Below are 19,161 nucleotides of genomic sequence, written 5' to 3' on the forward strand. Positions count from 1 at the left end.
AGGCTGTGGATCAGGTTCTGAGTCTGCTTGTCTCCACCCAGAGTTTCCATTCCTGGCTCTGCCCCAGGCCTCTTCTCCCTCTGCTGGGTGGGGCGCCAATGCGGGTGGGGTGCGGGGAGTAGAGCGGCGGAAACGGAGAAGGGGCTGCTAGGAGGGGCTTCTGCCCAGCTCCCCACCTCCCCGTTCCCTGTCTCCCAGAACCCTCTTTCAGCATTCTCCCTCTGACCCCACCCTTCATACCTGGATTCCTCTTCTGGAGTTTTGGGCTGTGGGGAGTGGAAATGGGCCTGGGTGGAGGGTCCCACTTTTTTCTCTTCCTTGGTCTGGCTGGGGGGCGGGTGTAGGACACCCCTCCTTCCCCGCCCCTTGTCCTGAGCATCGGATGGGAGAGAGGAAGGGTTCTGGGAGGAGGAGGGAGAGAGACTCGAAGGAGAGAAACAGGAACACGTCGGGGGGTGGGGGGACAGAGACACAGGACAGCCAGAGAGACAGAGAGTCAGAGAGACTAGGGCATCCTGGAGACAGAATAAACCAGAGAGAAACTTCCAGAGATCAAGAAAGCCAGAGACACAGTGTCCGTGGTTCTGCACAGCTGTGTTTTTTGGGCAAACTGCTTCTCATTTCTGAGCCTCAGTTTCCTTATCTGTCAAATAAGGGGGATCAATGGCCCTGCCTCAGTGGCCTGTCTGAGATCAGTGGTCTCTGGCACATGCTAGAAAGGCCGGAGGCTTCGTTAATGGCAGCTGTGTTATCTTTCATTCCTTCTTTCACCCATATTTACGGAGCACTTATGTGTGCCAGGCACTGCACTAGGCACCAAGGAGACAGCCTTGACCATCAGGCAAAATACCCTGCCCCTCTGAGCTCCCTTTTCTATTATTATTGCTGTTGCCATGGTTATTATTATATTCCAGAAGCATAAACTGGAATGTCAGGGCAGACACGTCCTTAGCCCTAGTCAGCAGGTCCTAACCTGGGAGAGAGGGTCCAGAGTTGCAGCCCACAGCTTAGCCTCTCAGGACTCGAGTTTTCCATGATGAAATGGGCACGAGCGTGTTTTCTCTCCGCCAGGCACCAGGAAGCTAGGGCTGGAGGGATGGTGGCTCAATGAGCCTTCTCTGATGTTGTTTTTTTTTTAATAAATAAATTTATTTATTTATTTTTGGCTGCGTTGGGTCTTCGTTGCTGCACACAGGCTTTCTCTAGCTGTGTCGAGAGGGGGCTACTCTTCGTTGCCGTGCACGGGTTTCTCACTGCGGTGGCTTCTCTTGTTGCAGAGCACGGGCTGTAGGCCCGCGGGCTTCAATAGTTGTGGCACACGGGCTCAGTAGCCGTGGCACGCGGGCTCAGTAGTTGTGGCTTGCAGGCTCTAGAGCGCAGGCTCAGTAGTTGTGGTGCATGAGCTTAGTTGCTCTGAGGCATGTGGGATCTTCCTGGACCAGGGATCGAACCTGTGTCCTCTCCCCTGGCAGGTGGATTCTTAACCTCTGTGCCGCCAGGGAATCCCTATAGTGTTATTATTATTATTATTGTTAACTGTTCCTATCATTATTAGCCCAGAGGAGAGGGACCTGGGAATCCTCAGGGACTGCAGAGGTGTCAGAGGCCCTAGAAGGAGGGTGCTGGCCAGCATGGCCCCAGGGCCAGGGTCTGTGCCAGGTGTGGGTGGTGGGTGTGGAAAGGGGTGACGGTGAGTCACCAGGGCCAGCCACGCCCTGCTTCTACTTAAGGTCCCAGCAGCCATACCCACCACCACCACTGCCTGTCCGCTGTTCCAGCCATGCCACCGGTATATGTGAGTGCTCCAGGGGTGTGGAGGTGGCGAGGTTTTGGACCCAAGGCTGCAGTGGAATGGGGTAGGGGCTGGGGCCTGGCTGAGGTCTCCTGTGTCAAGGAGAAAACGGGTGTTTGGGGGTGCTATGACGTACTGGGCTGTTGTTTCTGGGTTGACCCAATCCATCCCACGCTCCCATCTCCCCCTTGGTGTTTCCCCCTTACTTTCTACCTTTCTGAATATCTTCCTGTTGATTCTTTGTGTTCCTCTCTCCAACCCTTTCCCTACGCCTGGCTCTCTTTCCTTTGCCTCTGTGCCCTTTCTGCTCTCTGATTCTGTTGGCCTGGGTCCTGGTCATGTTCTCCCCGGCACTGACCCATGTGTCTCTCTCCTCTGCCTCCCTGATCCACTTTGGCCCCCGCACCCCTGCTGCTGCAGAACTTGCCCTACAGGACCTCGCTGGCCAAGAGCTTCAAAGTCGGCACTGTGTTGAGAATTCGTGGTGTTGTCCCCAAAGATGCTGCCAGGTGAGACCTCCAAGCCTCTGCGGTAAGGGGTGGGAGGTCTCCAGGCTCAGCTGACCCCACTTCTTACAGCCCAGAGAACAAGCCCCAGGCCAGCTTTGCCCACCAGGATCTTGGAATCTCCAAGCTATTTCCCACCTTCTGGAATCTGATGTCTTTACTCATTTGTCCCAGGACAGTGTACCTGGGGTCCCTACAACCTTCTAAGAATCTGGGAGTTCCAGGGCAATCCAAGGCTCTTACTTATAGTAAGACTTCCAGTCTGAGTCTGAAGCAACTGTGGAAACACAGCCTGTGAGTCAGAGGTGCCCTGGGCACCTGGGAGGCCTCAGCAATCAAACCTATGACTTCCTGGGTCGGGAGCTTCAGGATTTCTGGGAATCTACGATGCCTGGGAATACTGGGGTCCCTGGTATTGCTCCCGGCCCTCTGGGAATTGGGGGATCGGAGGCACCCCTGTCTCAGGACCATGACTCCTCGGCAACTCCCAGACTCTGGAAATGCGGGGGACCCAGGCCGTAGTACAGTGACCCTTGCCTGGGTGGATGTGTGTCCAGGTCCCCAGTTGGTTTCTGGATGTCCTGGAACCTGGGCTCCTTGGCCTCCAGTCTACCACCCCTCCTTCACTGGCGTGTGGCTCTCAGGTCCCTGTGGACTTGGATGTGCTTCGGCAATCGGTAAGTCCTTTCTCTGACGCCCCCTCCCATCCGCCACCTAACAGGTTCTACATAAACCTGCTGTGCAGTGACGATCCAGACAGTGAGATCGTCCTGCATTTCAACCCCCGTCTGGATGAATCCTCGGTGGTCTTCAACACCATGGAGTGCAGCGCCTGGGGCTCAGAGGAGCGCGGCGGTAGCCCTGCCTTCCAGCGTGGGGAGCCCTTTGAACTGCACCTCATTGCCAAGAAAGACGGCTTCAAGGTGCGTCTCTGCCACAGGGGTGGCCGCCAACACCCAGGTCTCTTTCCTTGGCAAGGCCAGGAAGGCCCTTGTCGGAGGTGGGGAGCAAAGGCGCGGCCAAGGCTGGCCACGGCGTCCCTAGTCCCTCACCTCCCCTGGCGCAAGCGCACTAGAAGGCAGGCGTATGGCGGTGACAAGGACGCGAGAGAACGAGCCCAAAGGGTGGGTGTCCAGCGGGGAGGCGTGGACACCCCGGACCCTATTCCCTGTCCACTGGCGCCTGACGTAGCGGCTCTGGGGCAGGGGAATGGATGGGTTGGGAGACAGAACCCAGAATAAGTCCCGGCAGGGAGTGGTCGCTGTAGACCCTCTACCACCCAGGCCGTTCTCCACTTTCAATCTGTGCGTCACAGTGAGGCGGTGGACGCGGGCACCGTGGAGACCACATCCACCGCCAAAGCTTAAAAAGCACCCCGTGCCAGCAATGAACTCATTGACTCCTCACGGCAAGGGCTTAGAATCAAGAGCAGCCCTTTTCCTTAATGCGGGGTTGCGTGGGTGACGAGGTCACGCAGCGTGGGTACGAGTCGGGAATGACCCCGCAGTCGCCTCGGGAACCATAAACCGTGTCTCCTTGTCCCTGCAGGTTGTGATCGGGGACGAGGAATACCACCAGTTCAGCTACCGGCTCCCACCACAGCGCGCGCTCTGGATGGAAGTGGGCGGGGACGTGCAGCTGGAGTTTGTGAAGCTCTTCTGAGCCTTCCCAGGAGGGCAGGTGGGGACGGGGCACAGGGCTCTTGAGTGACAAATAAAGTCTTAGCCTCTCGTCTGTGCGCCTCCTGTGTGTCTGTGTCTCCTTCATATAGACGAGGATAGCAGGCTCAGGGAGGTGAAGACACTGACTAAGGGTCACAGGCGATTGCGTGGCCGGGGCGGGTCCGGGCCTGAATCTCCGAGGGCACTTTTTGTCCCTGGAGGCCTGAGGAGGGTCACGATCTGGCGGGGGTGGGGCTTTGGCTTGCCCCCCTGCAGCACTTTGCGAAGCAGCCAGGTGGCAATGCGGTGCGGGCAGACTTTAGGGAATTTACAGGGGCCCCAGCCATCCTTTGGCGCCCGCTCCGTGGGTGTAACGGACCCCCCAATCGGTCCGTCTGCCAACAGGTCCCTTGGAGACCCCGGGTGCGTGAATCTCAGGCTCCCTGCGCCGAAGTCCCTCTTCTTGCCTCTCGCCGGTTTCGCCTACCTACTGGCGCCTGCAGACGGGTGGCGCGGGGCGGGGCTTGGAGGCAGATCCGGGCCTCGCCTGCCTCCCATCTGTTCGGGAGTCAGGACAGGCCTCCGATGGTCGCGACCCGGGACAAACGCGCACTGAAGCTGCAGCCTCCCCGCGGAGAAGACGGGAAACGCGAACGGCCGGGCTCCTGTGTCCCTGCTGCCTTCGAGCGTGTTCACACACTTCGTCCATCTGGGCTCGCCCGACGGCCCCGAGACCCCGGCCCTCCCCGAGATTCTAGGGGGTAGGGGGAGTTGGGTATATACAGACGCCCAGTCACCCCCGACCGGCAGGTGGGGATTTTCTGGTTTCTGGGGGTCGCTGGGTCGCCCTTGAATAGCTGTGGTTGGCGGGGGAGCCGGGACCAAGCGAGCGCCCCCAGCCTCGCACCCTCAGCGAGGCGCTCGCAGCGGACGTGGTTCGCAGCTGCGGATGGAGGCGGGGGGTGGGATGGGGCAGCGTGCCAGCAGCTCACAGTGGGTTCGGACCCGGGTCTCGGAAAGTCTGGATCCGCACCCCTGGCGGATGTACCACAGGCTTCCGGTCCGGACTCCCGGCCAAAGTGTGACAGACAAATTTCCCTCCTTCCCTTGGGCCGCTGCAGAAGTTGCGGTTTAAAAACGGAGGCTCGGCAAGGTGGGGCTGCTTGCCGACTGAACCTGAAACAGCTAGGGTGGTGGGAAGACCAACCCTGCTGCGGCACTTGAGCTTTTTCTGGACCCGTTTTTCTGCCCCTTGAGACCCTTCGGCTGAAGCCACTTCACCCCCATGCCCGGCCCTCAAGAGTGTATCTCTGGGTGGGTCGTGGAATGAAGGACACCCTCTCCCACTGGAGGACCCGGGAAAGTCTGAATTCCCCTGGTCCCAGGGCTATTATGTTTATTTTTATTTGCCTGTTAAAGGAATTACATATATATAATATCACTTTATATATATATAATTTTTAATATATATAATTTTAAAATATATATTAATTTAAAGATATACCTACGGTACAAATTTCAAAGTATGCAGTGGAAAATACAGTTGTTGGCACAACTGGTAAAGGTGGTTGGGGTCTCGGAATAGATGGTAGTTATCCATCTGTTAATCTGTTATCCATCTGTTAATTTCCTGATTTTCACTGTTGTCTTACAGTGGACATGCAAGAGAATGTTCTTGTTTGTGGAAATACACAATAAAGTAATTGAAGGTGATCAGGAAGCATGTTGGCAACTTATTCTCAAATGAGTGTAGGGAAAAAAATGTTTGTACTGTACTTACAACTTTCTGTGTTAGTCATTTCAAAAAAACTATAAATATATAAAATATGTATATGAAAGTCCTCCTTTTAAGAGCAAACTTCTGTTACCCGTGTCTTTATCTCTTGTGTATCTTTCCAAAACTCTCTGCCCTTCTAAACACATGTATATGCAATTTTTTTCCCTCCTTGCATAAAATCGAGCATCTTTCACCCACTCACCTCTTTTTTGTCCCTTAGCAATATATGTGCATAGTTTGATGTGTATATTTGATGTATTGACCCTTTTATCATGATGAAATGTCCTTTGTCTCTAGTAAAATTTCTTTTAACATCTACTGTGTCTGATACTAATTTTGTCCTTCTACTCTCTTACGGTTACTGATTGCACGGTACTTCTTTTCTCATCCTTTTACCTTCAACTTATCTACGTCTTAGATCTAAAGTGTGTCTTTTGTAGATAGCATATACTTGGGTCTTGTTTTCTTATCCAGGCTGAAAATGTATTATTCTTTGTAGCTTCATGACAAATTATCCCAGTAACATCATAAAATAACACATACTTATTGCCTTCCAGTTGCTGAAGTTAGGAACCTAGGAGTGGCTTAACTAGGTTGTGGTGCTGAGTTTTCATGCAGTTACAGTCAAACTATAAGTGAAGTTGCTAGCACCCGAAAGAAGTTTTGGCAAACTATGGCTGTTGGGTTAAACCCACCCATCACCTGTTTTAGTAAGGCTCACAATCTAAGAATGGTTTTCACATTTTAAAATAGCTGAAAAAAAAATGAAAAGAAGAATAACATTTCTTAACACTTCAAATGATGCGAAATTCAAATTTCAGTGTCCATAAATAAAGTTTTATTGGGACACAGCCATGCTCTTTCATTTATTATAGCCTACTGGCTGCTTTTGTGCTCCACCCGTGGAGCTCGGGAGCTGCAACAGAGACTGGGTCACCCACAATGCCTAACATATTTACTATGTGACCATTACAGAAAAAGTTTGCAACCCCTGCTCTAAAGGCTTGACTGGGATTGGAGGAACTTCTTCTAAGAGGGCTCACACACATGGATGTTGGCAGGAGTTTTCAGTTTCTTGTCACATGAGCACTTACATAGGACTGTTCAAGAAGTTACTGACTCCTCCCGGGGGAGTCATTGAGAAATGAGAGAGCAAGAGAGCAAGCCACGACAGAAGCTGTAGTGTCTCTTATACCCCCGTTTGAGAAGTGACATACTATCAGTTCTGCCATATTCTCTTGATGAAATGTAGTCACACATACTAACCCTGGTACCATTTGGGAGGGGTTCACACAAGGGTTTGCATATCATTGGAGGCCAGTTTGGAAGCTGACCACCACGGACGATCTCTGACTTTTTTTTTTTTTTTTTTTGGCTGCGTTGGGTCTTTGTGGTTGCCCGTGGGCTTTCTTTAGTTGCGGTGCACCGGCTTCTCACTGCAGTGGCTTCTCTTGTTGCAGGGCACAGACTAGACTCTAGGCGTGTGGGCTTCAGTAGTTGTGGCTCGCGGGCTCTAGAGCACAGGCTCAGTAGTTGTGGCGCACGGGCTTAGTTGCTCCGCGGCATGTGGGATCTTCCCGGACCAGGGCTCGAACCCGTGTCCCCTGCATTGGCAGGCAGATTCTTAACTACTTGGCCACCAGGGAAGCCCCGATCTCTGACTTTTGGTTGGAATGTTTATTTCATTCACACTTGATGTCGTGATTGATATAGTTGGCTTCACGGCTGCCATTTTGCTATTTGTTTTTACTCTGTTAGTCCTTCACTACCTGCCTTTGTGTTAAACAATTTTTAGTATACCATTTAAATTCCTCTGTTGTTGTTTTTTTTTAACTGTATATTTTTATTTATTTATTTTTTTTTCAGTACGCAGGCCTCTCATCGTTGTGGCCTCTCCCGCCACGGAGCACAGGCTCCGGATGCGCAGGCTCAGCGGCCATGGCTCACGGGCTCCCCGGACCGGGGCACGAACCCGCGTCCCCTGCATCGGCTGGCGGACCCTCAACCACTGCGCCACCAGGGAAGCCCTAAACTGTATATTTTGAAAGCTGGTTTTTAAATGGTCACTCTAGGGATGACAATATGCATTGTAAATGATCACAGTCTACTTTATGTTAATACAGATTTAATTCCAGTAAAATATAGCAGCATTGCTCCAATATATCTCCATTTCCCACCTTATTTTGTGCTATTGTTGTTATATATATCACATTTATATATGTTATACACTCTACAATATAGTGTTATAATTTTCACTACCATCACATTTTTAAAGAAAATAGAAAATAAATTTTAGTTATATAATTTTGAAAAATATTTATCCACATATTCATAATTTCTAGGATTCTTTATTTCTTCCTGTGGATTTGATGTCATTTTCTTTCAATGTGAAGGACTTCCTTTAGTATTCCCTACAGGGAGGTCTGCTAGCAATGAATTCTCAGTTTTCTTCTATCTCACAATATCTTTCTTTTGCCTTCAGTTTTTTGTTTTGTTTTTGCATTATGCGGGCCTCTCACCGTTGCGGCCTCTCCCGTTGCGGAGCACAGACTCCGGACGCGCAGGCCCAGCGGCCATGGCCCACAGGCCCAGCCACTCCGCGGCATGTGGGATCCTCCCGCACGGGGGCACGAACCCGCGTCCCCCGCATCAGCAGGCAGACCCCCAACCACTGCGCCACCAGGGAAGCCCTTGCCTTCAGTTTTTTGTTGTTTTTTTTTTTCTTCTTAACATTTGCCTTCAGTTGTTAAATATAGTTTTGTTGAGTATAGAATTACTGACAGTTTTCTTTTGTTTAGCACTTTGAATAAATCATTCAACTGCCTTCTGGCCTTCATTGTTTCTATGAAAATTTAGCTGTGAATCGTACTGCTTTCCCCTGTACATGATGAGTTGTTTTTTCACTTATAGCTTTCAAATTTTTCTGTCTTTTTTTTTTTCTTCCAGCAGTTTAACTATGATGGGTCTCGGTATGGATCTCTTTGTATTTATCCTACTTGCAGTTCACTGAGCTTCTCAGATCTAGAAACGAATGTCTTTCATAAAATTGGGTAAGTTTTCAGGCATTATTTCTTCAAACATATTGCAGCAGTGATAGAAAACTAAACATGACCTCACCAGCTCTTTGGGGGACCCTCTTCCTGTGCCCCTCTAGGCTCGTGACTGATGTATCTCCTGACAGCCATCCCTGGGCAGTGACTGTTCAGTAAGGGAGGAGGGAGCCCAGAAGAAGGAGAAGACGGCCTCAGACTGGAGGCTGCCCAGGTCAGCCCTCCGCCCTTCCTGACGTCCTCAGCATCCATCCGGGGTCTGAGGGCCCCCAGAACATCTTTGATCAATGTTTGACAAATCCATAGAATCTTCTGGAGAACTCAACGATAATATTGATGCCCAGGACCCACTACAGACTTACTAGACTAGAACATACGAAATTATTGATATTTAACCACGTTTAACCTACAAAAATGGCATTTTTGTGGTTTAGCCTAATGATGGTCTGGGTTGGGGTCAGGTATCAATATTTTTTAAAAGCTCCCCAGGGGATTGCAATGTAGGACTGTTTAAGAACTACACTAGGTGAATGAATGAGACAATAAACTGAATGAGTAATTGAATAGACAGTGACAAATGACTGGATATGTGAACAAGCGAGTGAGTGAACGAATAAGAGTGAATAAATGGATGCATGAAAGTGTAAGGAAATGAACAAATTATTAAAGCAACACAAAGATGATGATAAAAGGATGTTTGAATGAATGACACATGGTTAGTGGACAGATGAAGAGATAAATGTATGGATAAATAATTGGAAATGGATGGAGGAATAGATCATGAAGAGAAGAATGGATGACTGGATAGATAAAAAATGGACAAATGGATGGATGGATGGATGTGCTGGAAGGCAGAGAACTGCATGGACAAATGGAGGGAGTGAAGAGATGAAAGGATGAATGAAATCTGGATGTAAGCATGGCTGAGCGAATAGACATATGGACTAATAAATAAGTAGTTAGATGTTTGAATGGATGGATGGTCAGATGGATGGGTGAACGGCTGGATGATGAATGGATGAACAAACAGCTAAAATGGAGAGGTAGAGTGGATGGATCATTGAATGTTTAGATGGATGGATGAACATATGCTCAGATGAATGTTTGGAAAGACTGATGGATGATGAGATAGATGGATGGAGGGATGAATGGATGGGTGGATGGATGAAGGGATGGATGAAAAGATGGCTGGACAAACAGACGGATAGATGGATTGGTGAGTGGCTAGATGGTTGGATGTCGAATGGGTATATGGACTTTTGGTTGGATGGATGCAGGGTGGATGGGACAACAGGCTGTATAGTGGCTGAGTACGTAGCCTTGGGAGCCAGACCACCTCGATTTGGATACTAGTTCTGCCATTTACGGACTCTGTGACCTTGGGCAACAGCTTTATTTTTCTTTGCCTGTCTCTTCATCATTTACAGATGGAAAATAATAATAGTTCCTACCTCCTGGCATTGTGAGGAGTGAATGGGTTCATACACATAAAGCCCTAGATTTATTATGATGAGAGGATGGATGGGCAGATGATTGGATGGCTGAATGGACAGTGCACGACTGAACCAAGAAGGAAGGAACAGTGAGGGAGGCGAACGGGGTCGTGTACACTCACAAGACACCCTCAGACATTTTATTAGGGGCTTAGAAAGGAGTCCTACAGGATCTTCCTCTGTGTTCCCAGGGGTTATGGCCCCAGATATAGATCAGATCTGGACATAGGACAAGGTGACATCACCCTGGATCTCCACCATGTCCACCCTCTGGAAGGCCGAAAGGCGATGGGAGAAGTCGAAGAGGTGCTGGCCGTTGGCATACACCTTGAAGCGATCCATGCCACAGCGAATGGACAGCTGCAGAGAGAGGGGAGGGCATGAGGCCAGAGCCAGGACAGAGGCTTTGGAGGGAAGCAGGGAAAGAGACCCCAGACTCACATCAAAGAACTGTCCAGGACCAAACGGGTTGTAGGAGACATTCCTTTCCTCAGCTCCCCACGAGCCATTCAGAAAACTGTTCCGAACCACGCTGCCCTCATTCAGCCGGGGGTTAATGTGCAGAGCCAGGTCCCCTGAGGACCCCACCTTGAAGTTGATGAAAAAGCTGGGGGCAGAGAGAAGGGTAGGAGTAAGATGGGTGGGGAGGGGGTGCGGGAGCGCTTTGCTCCCCAAGGAAGGAGGGGACTGGGGACTGGATTCCCAGGTCTCCAGTGGAGGAGGCTGAGGGCTCAGTCTCCTAGGACTGAGGGATGAGGAGGACCAAGGATTCACACCTCAGTCTAGGTTCTGTACCTCTTGGCTGTGGGGGGTACGTAGCCCTTGACAATAATGGTTCTTCGGGCTGTAAGCCCCCCTTGCAGTCTCCCATTAAATGGCACAGGCTGTGGGAAGAGAACATGGTGTCCCATCGTCTCTCAGGTCCCCAGAAGCCAGAGGCAGGGACAAATTTTCAGAGAGGGGCTCTCACTTGTCCTGGGAAATGTCCCAAACCCCCAACCTCCACACCCTCTGACCACCAACTCCACCCTCTCCCCACCCCCCTCCCGCCCCAAACACCCTCTGCCCACTCTATTTCCTACCTTCTCAGGGCTCCCCATGGCTCAGGACCCCCGACCCACCACCAGTTCCTGCTTCCCCACAAACTGCCCACGACAGAACCCTAAACTCCCACCAGAGACCTTACCGGGTTGAAGGCTGGGGGTCTCTCCATGGTCTGTGAAGTGAGGAAGAGTTATTCTATAATATTCGGCAAATATTAGGCCCACCTACTCCATGCAGGCGTAGCTCTAGGTGCTGGATTAGTACAACTGGGGATCCAGTCTCTCTGACCACCCTCCAGTTCTTGCCACCCACCCCCAAATGGCCACACAACCCTCCCACTTACAGGGAGGTTACTTGGCTCTTGGTAGCACTGCCCGGGACCCTACACAGATGGACGGAAGGCATGAATGGAGAGAGGCTGGGGGTCCTTTGGCTGCCCTAGGACCTCCTCAGCCACTGAACCCCACCTCAAGGGGAAGTCCATCACCCACCAGCAGGTACTTACTGGGTACGCCGGATTAGGCATGGGTATCTGTGGGCACAGAAGGAGAAGGAGGCAATGAGGGGGACCCTAAACTAGGGCCTGGAGGGTGTCAAGGATGCCTGCCCCAGGGCAGCCTACCACCACCATCCAAGGGAACTCGGGGTCAAAGGGTAGCACCCAGATGGCTCATTCAGGGAGAGGAACTCGCCGTGTTTAGGGATCTCCAGTGCACAGCGAACCTCAGCCCACTCCTTTAGGACAAGGCTGGTAAATTCTGTTTCTGTCCCCACCTCTGTCCTGGCTTCCTGCTGACCCAGGACCCTCATCCACTGCTCTCCTCCCTCCAGGAGCCACACGATAAAGCGTGCACCCCCATTACACACCCCCAGGCCCACACAACACCCTGCTCACCTCGTCTCCAACCGTGATTTGCCCCTCACTCTACATGCGCACCCCTGGGGCAACTAGGGGTGCTTTAGCCAGCCAAGCTCCTGTCTCTCCCTTGTCTGTCTCAGCTCTTTCAGTCTGTGTGTGACTCTGTTTCTGTTTCTCAGCCTCTCTTACACGCTGTCTCTGTTCCTCTCTCTCGTCCTCACCTTCTCACCAGTGGTTCCTTTCCCCACCAAACAATTTTTATTCACTCTTTCTCTCTGTTTCTGATGCACTCATTTCTGCCTCGACTTCTGCTTTAAGCCAGCTATCCTGAAGGTCCTTTAAAAATTGCTTCATTGTTGTTTTTCTTTTTATTCTAGCCGCGTTGAGCGTTTTGCAGGATCTTAGTTCCCTGATCAGGGATTGAACCCGGGCCCTCGGCAGTGAAAGTGAGGAGTCCTAACCGCTGGACCGCCAGGGAATTCCCATGTTGTTTTTCTTTTTAAAATACATTGATGAGGGAATTCCCTGGCAGTCCAGCGGTTAGGACTTGGCACTCTCATTGTGGGGGCCCAGGGTTTGATCCCTGGTCAGGGAACTAACATTCCGCAAGCCATGCAGTGTGGCCATAAGTAAGTAAGTAAATAAATAATAAAATAAAATACACTGATGAAGCACGACAGTAAAATGAACACCCATAGGCCCAAGGCCACCTTAGGGATGAAGCCAATCCCAGCATTTCCTCATCAGGGAGGCAGAGGAGTCGTTGGATCCGTGCCTCTGCCGCTTACGAGCTCCACGATCTTGGGCAAGTCACTGAAGCACTCCGTGCCTCAGTTCCCACATCTGTAGAATGGGGCTCAGGATCACCAGTGCACTTTCCCCTTGGAGGGGCTGGGGGACTTACAGGTTGGGAAGGGTAGAGCCCTCAGCTGAAGGACATGCCAGGGTTCTGAGGTTTGGGCTTCTCCAAGTAGTGCTGCTGTGGGTTTCTAGTGCTTGTGTCCTGGCCAGTTGTTCACTGTGGACCTGGTAGTGGGGTTTCACGGTCACCGGTGTGTGTCTGTTCAGCTTCCGTAGATGCTGCCCAGTGATCTCCCGAGGTATGGGAGTGTCGGCCAGTCCACGGCCTCACCAGCCGTGGGTATGATGTGCCTTTCCCGTGACAGCCCTTCTGGCGGGTGCGTAGTGGTAGCTCCCTGGGATTGGCAGTGAATTTCCCAGCTGACTCATGACGTCAGGCAACTTCTCAGAAACACGTTTGCTACTCCTGTGGTTTTTGTCCCTCCCTGTCATCACTTTCTGACTCAGCTTACACACCTACTTCTCCTCCAGAAAGCCCTTCCTAAGACTTTCCAGGGACTTCCCTGGCCGTCCAGTGGTTGGGACTCTGCGCTTTCACTGCCAAGGGCCAGGGTTCAATCCCTGGTCAGGGAACTAGGATCCTGCAAGCCACGTGGCACAGCCAAAATAATTAAATAAGTAAATAAAATAAAATGATGGTGTAGAAAATGGTGCCAATACCTTAAAAGAAAAAAGACTCTCCGGACCTCCTGTATGCGCCCCACCCCCACACTGACAACTTGTGGCCACTACTATCTGGTGACACGTCTGTCTTCCCAGTAGACTGTCCTGGTTGCCGCTGGGTCTGTGGCGTCACCTGGCAAAGGGTCTGGCCCAGAGCAGGTGCTCAGGAAATAAGTGAATGTAGGGGTGAATTAAGGAAGACAGCAAGCAAACAAAAGGGGGACACACCACACACCTGGTTTGGGGCGGGCTCGCCTCCAATGAAGTTGATTGATTGAAGCTGCAGGTCGCCATCCACATGCAGGTGGGTGACCATCTGTAGCGGGATCCGGTGCCCAAACTCATAGAAGGGATCCCCATTTACCACCACCTGGAGGGCAGGGGTCAGGTCAGAGGTGGCACCTCTGACCCTGGAGGGTAGAAAACAGGAAGCAGGAAACAGGGAGATTTTTAACTTGGGGGTCACGAGTATTGAGGGTGAGCTGGGACAGCCTCAGAGTCAGGAATCTTGAGTCCACCGGTCAGAGGTCAAAAGTCAGCTCACAGATTGGTGGGCAGACGAGAATAGAGAATTTAGCCTGAGGATGGAGATTGGGAGATCACTGAATTGGAGTCCTGGTTTGGGTACCAAATGATTGGGTGTCAGGTCCAGCTCTGACATGTCTTGGCTGTGGGACCTTAGGTAAGTCACTCACTTCTCTGAGTCTTTGTTTCTGCCTCTGTAAAATGGGATCTCGCTCTGGGACTGTTGGGAAGGCTTGTCAGAGGCACTGTGGAAATCCCAGGTAGAGCCTTGCCTTGTCATCACATCTCAAGAGTACTGTAAGCCCTCACGGTTCTAGTTATAGTGCTAAGCAACGGGCACAGCCGAGACCCAGCTCCCCAGGACTGAGAGCTTCCTACGTGCTAAGCACTTTACCTGCTGGCATCAACATGGTGATGGGCTCAACAGCTCCATGAGGGAGGACAAAACACTGTCCCTGTTGTTCAAGAAAGCAGAGGTTCCAGGTAGTAGAGTGACCAGTTCAAGGTCACATGCTGGGGAGAGGCAAAGCCCAGACTTGAACCCGTGTCTGTCCGAGCTCAAGCCCTAATGTTAACCTTGGTGATGAGGTTAGATATCTGGTGTCTATATGAGGGCAGATAACGTCCAGGTAGGTCATCCTCCCAGAAGACTTCTCCCATGGGTCAGGCTGGGACAGATGTGCACAGGGTGTCTGATGTGTGTCATTTATGGGGAGGCAGGGGATGGAGAGAACTCCATTCATATTTATGAATGAAATTATATGATAGCTGGGATTTGCTTCTAAATAACCGGAGGGGAAGTGGGAGGTAGAGATAGGAGCAGAGGAACCTGGAGTGGACAGCTATCGGTGCTGGCCAAGGAGAGGAGGGCTTCCCAGGCCTCTGTGCTTCTGTGTGTGTTTAGACTTCCTGATAAGAAAGGGCCAAAATACATACCTCGCAAGAACACGGGAGCAAGATGTTATGCATGAAACACATTAGAAAGCTCTCCGAGGTGGAGGAATGGGAATGAGAAAAAGAGAGGCAGGAGAGGAGGAAAAGAAAAGAAAAGAAAATGAGGTAGGAAGGGAGGAGGGAGGGGGAAGGGAGAGAGGAGAAACGAAGAAAGAAAGGGAGAGAGGGAGGGATCAGAGGAAGGCAGAAAGGCAGGGAGGGAGGAAGGAAGGGAAGTGGGGAGGGAGGGGTGGGGAGGGGAGGCCTCGCCCTCGAGACTCCGACCTTGTAGTGCTCGGCCAAGACCATGAACACCAGCTCGAAGGCGGCACCCTTGCTGAAGGGCATGCTCCTTTTCTTCTCCTCCTTGCCCCAGTTGCCATTCTGCCTCGTGTTTAAGACCACCTTATCCCAGCCGTCAAAGCGGGGATTGAAGTGGAAGGCGACGTCTGCCTCTGGGCCCTGCCCCACCTCGAAGTTCACGAAGAACCTGGTGGGACACGAAGGGCTGTTCCCCTGGCCGCCCATGCCAGCGCACTATTGACCCAAGACTGGAGGGGGAGATCATGCCCCTGCACTCCAAGGGGCAGATTCCCACCGCTACCCCTTTGCTCACTCCCTTCCCTGACCCAGCTTCAAATAAGACTGCTACTGGGACTCCTGCATTTATCCCAGCCCAGTCTCTATCGGCTCAGGTCTCTCTGCCCCCTCCCTGGCTTCTGAAGGCCATTCCCCACACGCAGCCAGAGGGACCCTGTGAAAACCCAAATCGGAGCACCTTCCACAGCTCCCTTCACACCAGCAGCCCCCAAATTATTCCAAGGGGGCAGGTACACACCTGCCTCAGGACCTTTGCACTGGCTGTTCTTTCTGCTTGGAATGCTCTTCCCTCAGATACACCCCAGGCTCCCTCCCTCTCACCTCCTTCAGGTCTTTGCTGAAAAATTCCCTTCCCAGGAACCTTTCCCTGGCCACCTTATTTAAAGGGACAATGCCACACAACCCCTACCCCACATCTGCTCCCCATCTCCCTTCCCTCCTCATTTGTCTCCATAGCATTTATTGCCATCTGACTTATTATATATCTGACTTATTTATTTTTTATCTGTCTCCTCTACTAGGATGTCAGCTCCACGAGGACAGGGATCTTTGTCCTGTTGGATGCTCTGTCCCCAGCGCCTAGGCACAGAGTGGGTACTCGGTGGACACAGAAACAATGACCAAAGAAACAACAGTCCTATGACATCATTCAATTATCATCACCATTTTTTTTTTATCATCACAATTTTAAAACCATAAAAAAAGCTAAGTGGACTTCCCTGGTGGCGCAGTGGTTAAGAATCCGCCTGCCAATGCAGAGGACACAGGTTTGAACCCTGGTCCGGGAAGATCCCACATGCCGCGGAGTAACTAAGCCCGTGCACCACAACTACTGAGACCACGTACCATAACTACTGAAGCCCACAAACCTAGAGCCCGTGCTCCACAACAAGAGAAGCCACCGCAGTGAGAAGCCCGCGCACCGCAACAAAGAGTAGCCCTCCCGCCACCACTCGCCTCAACTAAAGAAAGCCCGCATGGAATGAAGACCCAACGCTGCCAAAAAAATTAAAGAAACAAAAAGCTAAGAGTTGCTGTAGTGCTGAATATACGACTCTATATGTTTTACATACTGAATCCTCAAAACCCATTTTATAGATGACAAACTAAAGCACACAGAGCTTTCCCAGTCACACGGTTGGTAAGTGACAGAGCTGGGACATGAACTCAGGTGGACCGGCTCTGAGCCTGTGATCTTAATTCATGCTGTCATACCCAACAATTCCAATCCAGTGTCCCAACTCTGGGGCCACCTGTCATGGTGAGTCTCCCTAACACCTCCCAGCCCCCCTCCTGATCTGATCACCAAGCCCTGGATTCCCCAGACCAGAGCTGTTCCTTGGCCATCAGGTGCGGTGGCATAGAGCCCTCTTCTCAGCGGCGGGGAGGGAGGGAAATAGGCCTCCTGCACCTGGGCTGGAAGCCCCCTGTTTTTAGCCCCCTCCAAGCCTAGCCTGGCATGGGGGAGGGTCTTACCTCTTCATATGCTCGCTAGCCACTCCTTGGATGTAAATGGACATTCCAACTCTGAGACTGCCTGGGATGGGCCTGTGGTAGGGCAGCGTCTGCAGAAGGGACCAGGTGAGGGGCCTCAAAGGTCATCTGCCTATTGCAGCCCTTACTACTCAGTCAGCAGCCCCTCCAGTCCCCCTCCCTTAAGCAGGGAGAGGAAACCAAGGGGTGAGGGATCAGCGTGAAGATGAAGAAGGCTGAGAGCTGGAGCTGGATGTAAATAGTCTATCAGGGTGGGAGTAAGTCAAGCCCCAGGGTCAGTACTGGGTAAATCAGACCCACAACCCACGGGTGGCTGCCTCTGAGGATCAGGGTGAGGGTAAATTGGTGCGTGGCGGTCAGGGTGGAGCTAAGCCAGGGACTAGGGTATCTCACCGGGTTGTAGGTGGGCTGGTAGCCTGGTGCAGGAACGAAGGCCATCTTGAGAGGCTGGGCTGGTGGCTGCTACAGTGAGAAGAGCTGCAGGAGCAGGGAATGGCGGCAGAGAGCGGCTGGTGGGTGGCCCTTATACCTGAGGATAAGGGAGTGGCTGGCAGGGCAGGGTCCACGGGGTCCCTCTTCTAGGGATCCTAGACACACATCTTCTAGGGCACCCCCAGTCTCCCTTCTCTTACCAGCCTCACTGGTAACCAGCCGGAACCCAGATCTTCTGGGCCAGGCCTGGGGTACTCAGCTCAGGACCGCCTCCTCTAGGCCCTCCTGCAAAGAGGAAGTGCTGGCGAACTTTGGCCCTTCAAGGGCCTTAACGGAGCCCATAAAAACCTGGCTGACCCTTTGTTGTCAGAGGGAGGGTGAGGCCAGGAGGGTTGGGCAGGGTAGGGCTAAAAGGAGTGGCCCAGGACAGATGGGCAACGGAAACAAGTGAAAAGGCAAGGAGGAACCGGGCACTCCCGATACTCCCAGGGACTGTTCGAGGACCTCAATTTATTGCTGCGCGCCTCTAGTATGCACGTTATGTTGTATATGTCGTGGTTTAGATCACTGACTTCTGGAGCCTGAGGTTCTGGGTTAAACTCCTTCCTCTGCCGCTTCTTCGCTGTTTGATCTTGCGTCAGTGGTTTAACCTCAATTTGCCCATTTGCCCATCTGTTAAATAGGGAATATTAATAGTATTAACCTCATAGGGTCCTTGAAAGGAATTACTAAGTTAATAAATATTCATAACAGGACGTGGCATATAGGAGACACTAAATTAATGCTTGGGGACTTCCCTGGTGGTCCAGTGGTTAGGACTCCGTGCTTTCGCTGCCGTGGCGCTGGGTTCCATCCCTGGTCAGCGGAACTAAGATCCCACAAATCTCCCACAAGCCGCACGGCGCGGCCGAAAAAAAAGAAAAAAAGGAAAATAATACCTTGTAAATTAATGCTTGGTCTCTTGCCCTCATTCCAAACATAAATCCAGGACGTTGGTTTATTTCTTTATTTTTTTGGCCACGCCACGCAGCTTGCGGGATCTTCGTTCCCCCACAGGGGATTGAACCCGGGTCGCTGCAGTGAAAGCCCTAACCACTGGCCCGCCAGGGAATTCTCCAGGAGGTTGGGATTATATATGGAAAAGAGAACTCAGAGCTTAGAGAAGTGAGGCAGTTGGCCCAAGACTGGGTAGCAGCAGAACCCTAGCCAGACTCCAGCACCGGAACCTACTACGCTGTGTAGTGAGTGGGGGCCAGGCAGGGGAAATGCCGCCCACAAGCCTGGGGCAGGCAGGAAGACCGTCTGTGGCCTTTCACATGACTTGCTACCAGCCCTGGCCTGCCCACTGCCACTCTGAATGGTCATCACCTGCATGGCTTCCATGCCCATTGGTCATATCTCTGTCCCCAACTTTCAGCACAACCGTGGTCTTTGGAGCCCCCAGGATCATCATGTTAACCCCCTTTCTGCC

At 51.8% G+C, this 19,161-nt stretch overlaps 2 protein-coding genes across 5 annotated transcripts; one reads left to right on the forward strand and one right to left on the reverse strand.

Moving 5' to 3' along the window:
• Window positions 1-1,726: 1,726 nt before the first annotated feature.
• Window positions 1,727-4,032, forward strand: LOC101281898 (galectin-7). Its single transcript, XM_033431012.2, has 4 exons — window positions 1,727-1,795; window positions 2,213-2,301; window positions 3,020-3,221; window positions 3,847-4,032. The coding sequence occupies exons 1-4, from the start codon at window positions 1,781-1,783 to the stop codon at window positions 3,958-3,960; spliced, it is 420 nt and encodes a 139-aa protein (XP_033286903.2). The 5' UTR covers window positions 1,727-1,780; the 3' UTR covers window positions 3,961-4,032.
• A 6,131-nt stretch (window positions 4,033-10,163) lies between these two features.
• On the reverse strand, window positions 10,164-19,045 carry LGALS4 (galectin 4). Of its 4 annotated transcripts, XR_004483958.2 has the most exons (12): window positions 17,891-19,045; window positions 17,652-17,787; window positions 17,241-17,329; window positions 15,450-15,654; window positions 13,942-14,076; window positions 13,087-13,208; window positions 11,829-11,855; window positions 11,667-11,705; window positions 11,466-11,495; window positions 11,075-11,163; window positions 10,721-10,886; window positions 10,499-10,639 (listed from the first exon to the last, which is right to left on the reverse strand). XR_004483958.2 is itself a non-coding variant. In XM_004271322.4 (11 exons), exons 2-11 carry the CDS (start codon window positions 17,694-17,696, stop codon window positions 10,493-10,495), a joined length of 972 nt encoding a protein of 323 aa, XP_004271370.1. In that variant the 5' UTR covers window positions 17,697-17,787; window positions 17,891-19,045; the 3' UTR covers window positions 10,164-10,492. The 4 variants fall into 4 exon arrangements, 2 of the variants coding, with proteins under 2 accessions (XP_004271370.1, XP_012388986.1); XM_004271322.4 differs by lacking the exon at window positions 13,087-13,208 and having other exon boundaries at window positions 10,164-10,639; XR_004483959.2 differs by lacking the exon at window positions 11,667-11,705.
• Window positions 19,046-19,161: the final 116 nt, after the last annotated feature.

This window comes from Orcinus orca, chromosome 20 (genome assembly GCF_937001465.1).
Source record: "Orcinus orca chromosome 20, mOrcOrc1.1, whole genome shotgun sequence".
Taxonomy (NCBI): domain Eukaryota; kingdom Metazoa; phylum Chordata; class Mammalia; order Artiodactyla; family Delphinidae; genus Orcinus; species Orcinus orca.

Excerpts from the sequence above, each read along its gene's own strand:
- LGALS4 (XM_004271322.4), bottom strand. The coding sequence starts at position 17,696 with ATGGCCTTCGTTCCTGCACCAGGCTACCAGCCCACCTACAACCCG. Across the intron at positions 17,330-17,651 it reads ACCAGCCCACCTACAACCCG|ACGCTGCCCTACCACAGGCC; the intron begins GTGAGATACCCT and ends TCCCTTCTGCAG. Across the intron at positions 10,640-10,720 it reads GTCCTGGACAGTTCTTTGAT|CTGTCCATTCGCTGTGGCAT; the intron begins GTGAGTCTGGGG and ends CTCTCTCTGCAG.
- LOC101281898 (XM_033431012.2), top strand. Across the intron at positions 2,302-3,019 it reads GTCCCCAAAGATGCTGCCAG|GTTCTACATAAACCTGCTGT; the intron begins GTGAGACCTCCA and ends GCCACCTAACAG. Across the intron at positions 3,222-3,846 it reads CCAAGAAAGACGGCTTCAAG|GTTGTGATCGGGGACGAGGA; the intron begins GTGCGTCTCTGC and ends TTGTCCCTGCAG.